At 41.8% G+C, this 14,761-nt stretch overlaps 1 protein-coding gene across 1 annotated transcript in view; it reads right to left on the bottom strand.

Annotated features, from left to right (window-relative positions):
• Positions 1-14,761, bottom strand: part of ddah1 (dimethylarginine dimethylaminohydrolase 1) — an 86,277-nt gene that overhangs the window by 25,085 nt on the left and 46,431 nt on the right. The window contains exon 3 of the mRNA XM_074634989.1: positions 6-105. Within this exon, the coding sequence (XP_074491090.1) occupies positions 6-105 (100 nt within the window). The remainder of the gene's footprint in view (positions 1-5; positions 106-14,761) is intronic.

The raw sequence follows: 14,761 nt of genomic DNA on the forward strand, positions 1-14,761 counted from the left end.
TTTACCTGTAAAAAGCACGTCTCCTCCATCCAGTGTGGCGTTCTCGTCGGTCATTTCCATGATGTTCACATTCAATTTCTTCAGAGCTTTGCTCATTGCCTCCGTCTGGAACGACCACAAGGACACAAACAAGAAAATACACTTAAAACATCTGCTGATATTAAACAAAAGACAGAACTGTGATGACGTACAGTAAGCTACACCACCCAATGGCCCAAACCATCAGCATTTCCTATCTTCAGGAATATTATGATACGGTCCAGTTCTAATCAGACATCTGTAAACAGGATGATGGAAATCAGTTTGAGGATTTTCACTGGATTTCTTTAAGGCACCGTGTTTAGCAGTACTGCAGCAATGAAACAAAACCTTTTCTCTTCAACAGGTTGCGATGACATCATTTTAATGAGCCATGAAATGATGTCATTTTGGAGGAAGGACGTTAAAACGTTTACAAGGCAGAGGCTGTGGAAAATAGGTACGCTGAAGGACCAGCACAAACTCTGAAAAAGCCTCTTCCTGTCCTCATGTTTGGGGTCATCTGTCTTTCATACATTTATGGGAAGGAAGAAAAAGGATGGCTGCCACCCGGATAACGTTAACATATATTATGAAATTCATTCCCTGGATGGAAAATGACGGGCGAACCACATTTCACCTTCATGTCCTCTCCGCTGAACTTGAAACCTGAGGAAAGAGCAGGTCTTTTTTTGGCTGAACTTCAGCTAGTCTGCTCTCCTGTCTGACCGCCCAGTGTGATTTTACTGTCCTGTTTTTGGGGTTCCTGCGGGTGTAGTTTCCGCAGCCAGTCATGTTAGCGAGAGCATCAGTGTTTCCACGAGCCCTATCTCACTATGACCTCAGCCTGCTCGCTGTGCTTTTTGGCGAACACAATGGTTCTGCTTCTCCTCATTTGTGGAGGGCCGAACCATGAGGTCATGCAGGTAGACTGCCATGCACTTCCCAGATAACGCAATAAAGGCCTGCATGTGAACACATGAATACACAATTCTCCTTTCCTTGTGCACAAATACATACACAATGGTGGTATTATACACTCAGTTGCCAGTTTATTAGGTACACATATCTAAAACTAGTGCAGTCTAATACAACAGTCCAGCAATAAATCCTACCTTCATCTGTATGGTCATTTTGGAGGTTGCAGTTAGTGGTGTTGTTGAATTGTGTGGCGTTATACTGACAGGTGTTTCTACTATTATTTAGTAGGCTAAATAACAGAAACACCTTTCTGTATTATGTGATACAGTTCAACAGCACCACAGACTGCATCTTCCAAAATGATCTTAAAGTCGAATCAATACCTCTCTAAAACAGTAAAACTGAACATCATAACCTTCATGATTTATTGCAGGACTGTTGTATTAGACTGAATTAGTTGTAGCTACCTAATGAACTAGCAACTGAGTGAATATTCAATAACGACATTTATTAGTTTTACAGCGGTCTGTTTGCATGACTGATTCTTTAAAGGGGATATGAAAAACACACTTTTTCAGTGCTTGTGCTCATACATGTTGGTATCTTGAGTGTCTACCAACCCACAAACTGTGAAATAAGACAACCCAGTCAGTTTTTTGTGGGCTGCCTAGATCAGAAAACATGTGATTCAACAAGCCATTCATATTTGGCTCCCCTTCCTATGTCACATGCAGGCTCATTAGAATTTTTAAACTCACAGCTTGAGAACTACCTTTGCAAAGGTGCACCATATTTTTCTCGCAAGTCAATCAGAGCAGACTGGGCTTTTTCAGGAGGGGGGCTTAAAGAGACAGGTGCTAAGATGGAGCGTTTCAGACAGAGGGTGAATACAGGTATATTCCAACAAACAGTATGAGGAAAAATAATGTGTTTTTTGAACATTAAAGCATGTAAACATGTTCTAGTAGAAACCCAAAATACAAGTATGATCGCGAAAAAGAGCATGCTATGTCCCCTTTAAAAGGTCTTTTGACTTAATGGCTCACAACCACAACCACAATGACTATTCACTATCCAGAAGCCGGACTGTGAGTTCCCACAGGATAATCAAACTTTCCTCCTCCATGTTTGATCTTCACTGCAGGAATTCTGCTAATCTTTCTAAAGTTAACCAGGAAGAAGAACACAGCGTCCTTCCAAGTAACTGGGTTCACAAATTCATAAGCTGTTTCTTAAAAGTTTTGACAGCAGCATCAGCAGCATATTAAGTACAGGTAACAGTTAATTCCCCATGGTTTTTCTTTGTGCAAAGCAAAGACAAGCCAAGGCACCACCAAGGAACTCTCTGCCTTTCATTTAGTCAGGTTTATAGGTGTGTTGAGTGGCAAATACAAGTTTGAGTCAGATTCTGAGGAAGTAAACAATCCAGATGATTGAGAGGGAACTTGTTATTTCGATGTTTGTTCGTCATGTGTTATGTTGTCTTTGTGACCCATAGCAAACATTTAATGTCTAAACAATGACCATGTCTGTGCCTATCAGCGAGGCCAGATTTGCACAACAAAGCTGGAGAGCAGGGACCTAATATCATATCATCAAATTGAGTATATAATTAAAAAATACAGTTAGGAGAAACACCTTTCCCGACAAGGCTACACACATTATACACACTGTGCTGTGTCTTTTCCCCATCATTATCAGCTAATGCTTTTTCCTTTCTTCTCCTGTCTGTAGCACACTGGAGCCTCCACTATCACAGTCGTCGTCTGCCCAGGAATCTGCATGAAGCAGCTCTTTACCTCAGCTCTCTGGCATTTCCTCTGACATCACTGGAGGTGATGTGACCCAAAGGGTGTTTAGGCCCCCTCCTCACCATGTGAACGTAATGGCCCCTATACATAGACAACAGTGTGATATCTGCTGTGTCTACTGTGTGTGTGTTAGAGAACATCAATTAGGCTGTCTTTCCACAAAGACCCCAAAGAAATGCAGCTTGAGAGATTTAGTACACACAGAAAATGAGATGTAGGAAAGCACAAATACTTGGGTTGAAAAATAACTAACTACACTTGAAAAAGTATCATGAATTAGTACCGTGTCACCACATTTTAGTGGGGTTCCTGAGGAGAAGATTAAGTGTAGTGATGTAATGGTCTTGTGTATACAGTTTGTGAGTGCTCAGGCCTACACAAATATAAATTACAGATATACTGTAATTTATCACTTGTTTTAGAACAAATCACCCAAAGAAAATGTTCACAAAGCAGACCTTGTGTAATATCAATCTGTGGCTTTAGAGCCAAGTGACCATATCATCCAGTCTATTCAAACATCAGTTTCCAATGACTTAAACTTGCATTTTACATCAGCACCAAGTGTGAGCCGGCTCTGACCCATATACTGTGCCTTCCAAGAGTTTTGTGGGTGTAGTCTTGGAGCAGTTGCTGAGAATCTGCTCCACTTAGCAACACCCCCGGTTAGCTAGCTTTGGGCCTCTCAAAAGTTGAACAGGTTAGCATGGGCTCTGCTGGATTTAATCAGAAAAATCAGAATCACCTTTAATAGCCAAGTATGGAATTTGACAGTTTTTTTTTTTACATCTCTCTCAATGTACTTACACAGAAATAACAGCTAGGGACAAGGACAACGAAGCTGGACAAATAAAGGTACAAAATAGACAGGACTGTTAAGTAAAAAATAGGTGTATATATAAATATTGAATACATATATATATACTATCTATATACAAGTCAAGTGTTCTATAAGTTGTAAACAATACAAATAGTCCAAAGAAATAAATACTAAATGGATATACATGGACTGGATGATAGTGAACAGTATATGACTGATTCAACTGTTCATCCAGCCTGGTCACATGAAAAGGTGTATGAATGACACAATAATGCGCAAGGCAAAAGCGTGCAAGAAGAACGCCGTTCTTGCTTTTGGCGTGTCATGTACAGTCTGTACTGACTGCAAAGTCAATGCATCCGTGTAAATATGCTACACTCAGAGGTAGTAACGTAGAATAAAAAGTGACAAAAACTGTTTATGGCGGGCGGGAGGGGACAAACACAGGACTTTTCGTTTGTGATGTGTTTTCCGTACTTATGTTCCGTTGTTTCCGTACGTATTGTACTTAGTTTACATACTTATTTTAAGGTCAACCATGATGTTTTTGTTGCCCCCTGCTGGTACTGCACCTTCATACATGCGGTAATATTGACACTGACACACTATCCAATGGTGGAAAGGTGGGTCTATTACACGCTTTGAGGTGATAACGAGTTGGTTTATCAAAGCGACGGCCTGCGGGAAAGCACTTTTGGGACATATAATGTTATTTCCTTGGTAGTAGCACCAAGAAAAATCCGAAAATATATTTTATCTAAAGTGAATTGGTCCATTTTGCCTTTCAAAGCATGCATTCAAAGTCCCAAACAATCCAGTGTGTGATTCAGGCTGCATCACTCAGGTCTTTCACAGGTTTAACAGAAACACTACATGTCGCTGCATCTCATCCCAAATGATTGAAATCCAGGGACCGTGCAGGAGGGCTTATTGGAGCAAATCTTGTTTGTGCTGGATGTATTCAAAGACTAGTGTGGCCATAAAGGGATGCACCTGCTCAGCAACAAGGTTCCCATTGGTTCCCAAATCTTAGCTGGCATCAACAGGCCTGCAGTAAGCCAAGAAAACCATCCTTACACTATCACACTCCTAACCTGCATTCTTTATGTAGTTTATGGCTCATTTTGATGCTGCCACCAGCATGTTGCAGCAGAAACAGAATCATTGAAGCATATAACCTATATATTTGTGCATAGTTGGCAGGAGTGCACATTTTTCGTGCTGTCACACACCCACTTCAAGGTTCAATGAGGTTTTTGTTCTGACATTATCCCCTGCAATCATTGATACCGCAAGATGTGATTTTTAAAGTTATGGGAAAAATTGTTTTAATCGGTTTTCCTGTTTTCTTTGAGCCCAAGTCATCAACTAACGTTTCTCTACTAGAAAACAGCTGAATGGATGGATCACATCATTCTCAAAAACGTTCTACAATAAAGCAGCCAATGTAACTGACATTTAACTGTCCTTTCTTCTTCTTTAGCCATTTTCACCTGCATCAATCCAATAAAATTAACGCTGGTTTATGAGTTTTGTTATAGGTTGTGGTAGAGCATTAAGTGCTGTAATCACAATTGACAAAACAATTAGCATGCCCACTGCAAGTCCTAAACAGCTCCCCATTGACACGCAGCTAATTACAGCCGATTAAGCCTGAAGTTAATGTTTCCTCATATGATTCATATTGCATTTACAAAAGTGTAAATCTCTCCGCTGGGTACAGTTACCAATTTCAGGTCCATCAATTCTTAAGTCAGGTATGTCTTTGTCAATACTTTCTCACAATTATGGTTTGTGGAAGTTAAAATTTGTGACAAAAGGTGGCATACAGTAGAGGTCAATACACTGTCAAGCTGATTGATACCAATTTCCTGTCTGGACGCTAAGCAAGGTCAGTGGTTTCCCCTTTTCCAGTCTTTGCACGAAGCTAAGCTAACCACTGCTGACTGGAGATTCATGTTTACCATTCAAACATGAGAGTGGCATCGATATTCTCATCTAACTCCAGGCAAGAAAGCAAATAAGCATATTTCCCAAAGTGACAAACAATTCCTTCAACAGGTGCAGACACTTCAAGTTTCTTTTTTGTCAGATTACACCGTCTTTAGCAGCTCTGTCTCTCTTCTCTCCCTTCTTCTCTTCCTCTACTCCTTTACTGTCTCTCGTTCTGTCTTTGTCTCTCACATACCCTCTATTCTCTTCAGACCCTCGTGGCAGGGTCAAGAATGCTCCTACAGTGGCTTCTCATGCAGAGTGGCCTATTATCTCTCACTGTGAGGGACATCCAATACCCCACCCGGTCTAGGTGCCAACTCACTTTGCCAGCACCTCCTTCTCCTCTGCCTCCAACCCTCTATGCTCCTCTCTTCTTCTCTCCTCTCCCCTCCTTTCCCCCTGAGTGCCTGGCCAGGCGACATGCTGTTAGCCAGCACCCTGCTTTGAATGAAAAAGACCTTTTAAAATTCATTAGGGGCTGAAGGCTCTGAGATCCAGTCGGTCTGCCTGACACATTCCTGCCGTTCCAGCACAGGACAGGGGAGACGGAGCAGAGAGAACAGCCTTTTATTCAGGGCCTTTTTATGGACCCCGTCTCCATTCTCTCGCCCCTGGTACCCGTTGATATCGCATTCTGCTAAAAAGGACCATCAGTCTGATAGAGCCCGGTGCATTTGGAAAGGGAATAGAGTACACAACAATAGCATTCCTGAAGGTCATCCTAGCCTCCCTACACCAGGCAACAGAGTCCCACGCTCCGACATAATGGGGACACAGCATTCCTCTGAGCCTCACACGCAATGGGGTCAACCTCATCAGCTGGAGTTTGTGAATTTATAAAGTACATAAAATCAATGGCATATAATGCCAGACAGTTCGGTTGCTTAAGAAAACAAAGAGGGCGTTAAGCAATGTTTTTTTCATAATTGTTAAAACTGATAAGTATCTGTGTACATAATGCATGTTACATTAGGGGTTGGGTGGCACAACAAAAAATGACCTCTGAAGGGGCGCCATGGCCGACAAAAGTTTGAGAACCACTAGCCTATTTACATATCCAGCAGACACGGAACAACATTAAAATTCATCTGGAGTTGTGTTTCTGGCCACCTTATTATTCACTCTCCTTTTAGCTCTGTTTTGGTCTCCACCATCTCCTGTGTTCCCCAGCCAGTTGCTAACTTTGTCTGCTGTTTGGTGTTAAGCAGGTAGTGTTAATGAGAGCTTTTTTGTTTAAAACAGCAGCCTGCTGTGGCAGGAAACAGGGTTTATGAGAGCGAAACCAAAACCAAGAGCTGAAGGACAATACAAACATCCATAGAGCTGAGATGAACTGCAGAGTCAAGTGATATTTCTTGTCATCGTCTTGCGGTTGTATGCCTCCGCCAATCAGTCAAGTTGCAATTTACATCCAAGTCTGTGCAAAATGTCATCATTTCATCCAGTTTGACATCTGTGTGAAATTGTCATAATTAGCAAATTAATTATTGAGCTATGGCCAAAAATGTGTTTTATGAGGTCACAGTGACCTTGACCTTTGGTCATCAAAATGTAATCAGTTCATCCTTGAGTCCAAATGGATGTTTGTGCCAAATTTGAAGTCATTCACTCAAGAAGTTCCTGAGATATCGCTTTCACAAGAATGGGATGGACGTTAGGTCACAATGACCTTGACAATTGACCACCAAAATTTAATCAGTTCATCCTTGAGTCCAAGTGGACATTTGTGTCAAATTTGAAAAAATTCCCTCCAGCCGTTCCTGAGATATCACGTTCACGAGAATGGGACGGACAGACAAACGTCCCAAAAACATGATACCTCTGGCCACGGCTGTAGCCGACGCAGAGGCATAAAAATGACTGGAGCTTCGGGAGTCCTTTCAAAATCTGAAAGGACTAGAAAACATAAACAATCAGTCAAAAGTTGCAGTCTATTGTTTCAAAGAGCTTTGCGTATAAACAAAGACAAAAAGTGACTTGCTTGTATTGACAAATGGGCATAAGTCTGAACAGTGAGTCTTGTGCGTCATAGCTGAGGGTTTGGCTCAGACACCCAGGACACAGATGATGATCGGAACAGATAGCAGAGGCCTAATGCATAGGAAAGTTCAAAGACTAGTGGAATACAGAACGGCAATAATGGCGGCATTTCAGGCCAATCGACCAAGTGGAATTTGACATAAATGCACAAACCTCATTAGCTATGGAGCAACGAGGTGGATAAGGCTATCTGAAGCTTTCAGGTATTAAGTCTCGGACGTCATGGAGGGAGCAGAGAGATGATTCCCTTTGTTTGCTGAAAGGAGTAATTGCGATTAAATGGCTCAATTATAGATTTGTCAAAAGTTTGCCAGGGGCAGCGGTTTCACTGAGAGCTTCTTTAGAAAGAGCGCCTGAAGGCTTGAATAAATGGCAGCTATGAGGGAGAAAATCTACAGAGGCTGTAATGGGGTTCTGACAGGGCTATTGTTGCATTCATACACCTCTCATACACATGCACACATATAGGCACACAATAAACACATAGAGGATGCACAGAGAAAAAAATCTGAAAGTGGGAAGTTCTCTTATCGGAAATCAGTACTTAATGATTTTTTTTCCAGTCACTCTCGCAGGAACAGTAATCACAAAGGACACACAAAGCACTCATACATGAGTCACACAGGTGGGTGCAGACATGGAATAAAGAGCCCAGTCTGATGCTGTCATGGTGGTCAAATGTTACATTCCTAAAGGGAACTAACTGCAAAAGTTCGCTCTGTCACAGCCTGTTACGAAAGTATGAGATGACAACAACTCATTTAGTGGCAGCCAAGAGAAAACAAACCCTCCATGGCATGTCCTTGTGTTATCCAAACAAATCCTTGGTGTATGTTGGAACATACCTGTGGTTAACCAAGCCATGACATCCCCCCCACCCCACACACACCCCCCAATCTGCTTTACGATTACATAAATGTTGAGAAGTAGGTCAATGTGAAGGGCGTGCACAGTTAACAGTAGCAGATCTGGAGACCCTCGCACCACATCGACCACAAGGATCTGGCAGGCTGCCTCCGCAAAAGCTGTTTCAGCCAAAACGACTGCACTGTCAGACTGCTTTCACTTGGGGCTCCCAGGATATCAGGGCTCCGAGGAGGAAAAATGCCACACTACAGTCCTGCTTGGACACATTAACAGCCTTCTGAATGGCGAGAGATAGCAGCAGGGCCAGCGTTCCACAAATCATTTGAAAAGAGAGTGAGCAACAAAGTAAAAGTGCAGGGCATTGTGCCTATGATTGTTAAATGGGATGCCGTCAGCTTTGTAAAAGCATATGGTGTGTGTGTGTGTGAGAGAGAGAGGTAATTGCATTTCAGAGAGCTGAGAAAGGCTGATGTACCCTTCATGTAATTACACATAAAAGTGTGGATGACTGGTTGTGTAGAGACTCATTAAACAGAAATAAAGACTTCTCCGTAATTAGTTTTCTATTAATGCTCTAGTGGCTGTGCCTACTCTTTTTATGGAAGCTGAAATTGAAAGAGAATACCAAAATTACATCTCATCATGAATCTTTCATTGGGCCTAAATTTGGATTCTGGGGTGATGATACAAAATACTCTCTACCAAGACACAGAAGTAGGTTATTCTCATTTTTCAGGAAAGGTTAAACCAAGGTTGTTATATAACACTATCTACCTCCACGAGACCGAAGCTCAAAGGATCTCGCTCTCATTTTCTAAATTAATTTTAAAGCTGAGACGATCATAAAACCTTGTGTGTGACTGATAAGCCTTGTAACTACAGATGTTCTTAGAAATGATTACAGATTAAGGAGCACCTCTGTTGAATAACAGAGAATGACTCTTAGATAACACTCTTAACCTCTGAGATCATCTGTTATCAGGAAAGAGGACCTTTCACATTTCTAAGCAGGACAGTAAATACATCAGGAATTAGAAGTAACTGTCAAATATGCATTACAATGTAGATAAAGAGAAGGAAAATGCAAAGAGGAAATATTGAGAAACTTAATCATTAAAGGAGCGACTTCAGTAACATCTTGTACTGTAACACCTTGCTGATAGAGAGACACCACCAAAGCAGTGCAGAGTACTGCAAAAATAAACAGAAATATGAGTCCGTCCCAGAGCAAATAAAGTGCTAGCTCCAATCAGCAGGGCTGTAAAGAATGTGTCTGCTGCCTATACCTCTCACTGTGACGGCTCCACAAATACAGGAGAGCTGCAGGCTAGAAACTGTTGGAAAGCAAAAGGATGGAGGCTGTTGGTTACGAATGAACGTGAGCCTCCACCGTTTGGAAAAACAGAGGGGGCTTCGGTAAATACATCTCCACTTGGCACCGACTCCTCCGTGTTTATTGGGTTTGACCCCCGCAGAATGGACTTCTATACCCAAACAAGAGGGAAAAGCCAATAAACTCACCTACCTCATGGAGAATTACAGTCCACCCTTCCCTGGCTTCCACTGCTCTGATAAAAAATAATATCTTATCACAACACTTTGTAAAAATGTAGCTACGCACAGCAGGGAAGATTTACTACACATTACATTCACAACCAAGAATTGGCTTTTTTTTCCTAGGAAAAAATATTTGGCCACCTCCACTGCTACAATGCAGGCTGGTTGGACGTCAGCAATGGTTGTTTGTAGTCAAGACAAACAGCTTCCATTGCCCCCCAGGTCGCTCTGCTTCATACCACCAATAAGCAACGCTAATAAAATGCTTTTACGACCAAGATTTCCTGTGCTGTATGACATCAATTGGAAACAAAAAGTGAATTATTCCAAAGATTGGAGGCCTAACGTAAGTGCTAGATGGCTAAAGGTCATTCAACTCTCCAACATTTTAAGAAGGGCCATAAAACTCCTCAACTCTTCTCTGATAAACTGAGGTTAACACTTGAACTGTTTACCTAATGTTATCCAAAGCAATAAAACACTAATGGCCAAATCAGTGAAAAGTCACATTTCGACAGTATAGCAAGACATGTTGACACCAACATACAGAGAAGAGAAGCTGTATGGCCTTTCTTCTTCCTTTCTTTTTTCTTTGCTCGGGGGAAACCCGAGTGGGAAACCCTACTCGCCGTCACCTTTGGTCTACCTGAGCTGACAGACACAGGACCACCCACATCTCTAGTAAAGGGTGACAAGGCTGGGAGATCAAGGTGAGCACATTTAGTGTGTCAATCACTCCATTTACTAAGTATAAAGTCTGTGTGTGAGCAGAAGGCCATAGTGTTCATAGTACTTAAAGGACAATACCGGTTGTTTCATACGTTTTAGTACATTTGCTACAAATCACATGCACTTTACATCACAACTAAGCACTTTGTAACCCGGGCCATGCCAAACCACGCTTTGAAAATTAAATGTTTTTTCCAATATTTCAAGTCATCTATTGGTTTCTATTAATTTCTAAACAATATGATTATATATTATTGGAAATTGATTGAAACGTACTTGGGTTGTGTAATCCATCATACTAAACATCAAGTCACAGGTTTGACACATAGAGACAGACAACCATTCACGCTCACATTCACACCTACGGGCGACAATTAACCTAACCTGCATGTCTTTGGACTGTGGGAGGAAGCCGGAGAAAACCTGTGTTGAACGAAGTCAATTCCACTTATCCAAAAATAAAAACTGCTTCCTAGAATGATACAATTTGAACAACAAAGGACATCCTCCCCTTTTCGAATGAGGAACACTTCCACAAGAAAAAGTGAGAAAAAGTGTACAGCAATTTGGGTGAAACAACACGTTAATGGAGCTAAAACTTGCAAATACAGCAGCATGACCCTTTACAGAACGGAGAAGAAAGTGTGCGCTGCCTGAAATTTCCAGAAGCTGTTGTCGAACAATTAAATCAGACTGTACTGAATGACATTCGGAAACAGGATGAACTGATGTAAGATGGTAATATGCTTCAGTAGACGTCTGCCAGGGAGGTTTTGTGGAAGTACATATGGTTTAGGATTGACAAAGGGAACCAAAAGTTGAATGGAAAGTGGAATGCCTGACAACTGTCACCAGAAGTCATTTCCCATAACCTGTCAGGCTTTCCGAGCGCTGCGGTTAACCGACTCTTATTACCCTTACAGAATCAAAACTTGGCAAGCGTGTCACGTGTACCAAAGATGATTCAATTGAGGCGACTCCAGTAGGAATCCCCATTGTGTTTGTTTTTCTTCCACGGGTTGAGGCCCCTGGAAAGCCAAAGTAAAAATACCCAGAGCTCCCACATATTTAAGCTGTTTCAACATTTTTGAGGCCCAAGGTGTGCCGAAGAACAGAATGTCCAACCAAACACATTCTGTAAAGCTTTGTCTGGATTTATGTGGCCCGGAGCCTGACCTACCGTGGCTTGTCCAGGGGAGGAGAAAAGATGTGTTTGATGCCATGAGTGCTGTGCAAAGCAGGGAGTACAGAGCGACAAGAAGGGTCGAGAAAGGGGGCGGAGAGTTTGGGTGAGTCACGTTAAGATGAAGTTCTTGTTGAAGGCTTCCCCCACTCTCTCTCTCCTCCCACGCAGAGAGTACTCTTAGTGTATAGTGCTGGCTTCCTCAGAGAAAGAGAAACCCCCGACTAAGAGGTCAGGAAAGCCACAGAAATGAGGAGGGAGGATAAGGGGAGATTTTGACTGGATATGAGGAGTTGACTTGTTATGAGGAGTGTGACCCTCCACAGAAATGAGGAGGGAGGATAAGGGGAGATTTTGACTGGATATGAGGAGTTGACTTGTTATGAGGAGTGTGACCCTCCACAGAAATGAGGAGGGAGGATAAGGGGAGATTTTGACTGGATATGAAGAGTGTGACTGACAAGGGATCTTCCCTCAAAAATTCCTCCCACCATGCGCTCTGATACTGTTTTTGTTCAAGCTGTTGACATTCTGAATATCTGAGAAAAAAAGAAAACCCGAATTTGGCTATGAGCTTATATAACCAAAGTATCTGACCCCCTTTTGAAGCCACGCATACTGTCTAGATTGTAAAAAAATCTGTTTATTTCTTTTCATATCTGCATACTTGTCATTGTTGAGGTGTTCCAGCGGTTGTTCGCTCTGTCCAGGATACTAAAAACAGCATGGAAACACAGTGCGTTCGGCAGAAAGAAAACACCATCATACCACACGGGTTACACCCACGATTTCCAAAGAATGCAATGGACGTGTTCCCAAAGGGGGAAAAAGGAGAGCTTGCCAGGCAAAGTACAGACTAACTGCCCATTATGAGGGATTTCCCAAAACAGCCATGTGAAATTAGACATATGGGAGGGGCTGGTATGGAAAAATCAGGAAAAGGGCTATGTGTTTTAATCTTGAAAGGGAAAAAGAACAAGATGGGCCAAAAGGTTTCCCATAAATGTTAATGAAGGGCTTTCCCAGAAAGATTTTTTTTCCACCTTTCAGCTTGAAACAAGAGGTCAGGTGCTAATGTTAACCAGCAGGGCTGGATCCAGGGATCTGCCTTTAAAGTATAATAGAAGAAAACCATGTGGAATAAACCATACTGCAGGGATTTAGCAGTAAGAGAGCTAACTTTGCATGATGATGTGTTAGAAGAATTGAACAGGCCTCGTGCACAGAGAAGCACACGAATATGAGAAAAGCCAAGATGACTGAAACAAATTTTTTACACAGGTAAACCTCTGTAATGTCTCATGTGTGTCTAATGCTGTGGCTGCACTGTAGCTGTTACTGTGAATGTTAAGAAGGGTTGGCTTTTGGTTCTTTGCTGCACACTGGCTGACATATTCTGGTACACTGCATGGTCGCTCAGGATTGCTGCTATCTTTATTCTTCAGGGTCTTTGTTGGCTTGCTGATACAGTTGGGTTTCTGATCTTCAGAGCAGCCTGTCTAACACAAGTAAAATCAACTTCACCTGCAATCATTAATTGTTGAGTAACTTCTGAGTCAGGTTTTGTCAGAATCAATACCTTCACAAGTTACTTTGGCAGCAATTAAGCACAACACAAGTGCAGGCCCGGGGGTTGTGGAAGCAACTTCAGCTGTCTCTGGTGTCCAGAGGACGGTTCTACGACACCACAGATAGTGCTTTGTCTTCTGGGGGCCAAATTCAACAACTCAACAGTGCTGTGAGGGACCCATTATATAACCTCTTTTTTAACTTCATGTTTAATGTATTTATTGACTAGATAAAGGAAACAGTATATTTCACTTACATACATACACAGATGAGGGAGAGAAGTCGAGGTGAGAGAAGACAATAAAAAAGTAAAAATAAAATAAAATAGAAATAAATAATTAACTTTAAATGGAGGGGTTATGTGTAGTTTAGTGAGATGACGGTCTAGAGGATAAACTAAAGTATAGTTCAAGCCATCTATCCAATAGACTAATAAAAAAAGGAAAACATGGACTGTTTATGTTGCTCTGGGAGTATGCCTCAGGATTCTCGGGAAGGTAGGTAACTAAATCATTTCTAAGTGGCCTGCCATTCCCGAGGTGTCTTGTTATTTGAAATAAGTCTCACGATACCAGGCAATCGGAGATCTCTGCCTGCCGAATCTCCGGGGATTTCTAAAAGTTGTTGCTAGAACGGAGGCGAGAACGGCTAACAAACCTACGTCCTTTACATGTTACATGTTCTGAATTTCTGACTTGTGAGTCTAATTCCAAATAAATTCTCTGAATATTGTATCAACCTTTTTAAAATAACTTTTATCCAAGGGAAGGCTGTATGTTAGGCTCCATTGGGCCAGGGTAAGAAAACGTACTACTGATGTCATCATTGTAGGATGCAGCTGCTTGAGGATGACTAAGTTGACCAAATGCTGAATAAAAATGGAGATTTACTGGTTGTGTTTAGAGGCCTTTGTGTACTTTCAAACTAAAAAGAACAAACCGTAAACATTTTTAGAAAGCCGAGGGCTTTTTTTCACACAGCATAACACATGCAGACCCATCTTATGCACACTACACTGTGACTTCATGGCTGATTGTTGGCGAAAATCTATTTTTATAGTAGGCTAATGTATCCAAAGACAATGTGAAAACAATGTGGCAAAGGGGCTGTGATGAACCTACAGAGAATTATCACACAAATCTGAAGCTCCCCTCGGCTTTATGGAGCTTTATAGTGAGTTTCAGCTCATTGTTTAGCTTTGCCTGTTAGCATGTTAATCAATCTGCAAACTAGCAAAACAGTAAGCCTATC

The sequence above is a fragment of the Sebastes fasciatus genome, chromosome 5 (genome assembly GCF_043250625.1).
Source record: "Sebastes fasciatus isolate fSebFas1 chromosome 5, fSebFas1.pri, whole genome shotgun sequence".
Lineage (NCBI taxonomy): Eukaryota > Metazoa > Chordata > Actinopteri > Perciformes > Sebastidae > Sebastes > Sebastes fasciatus.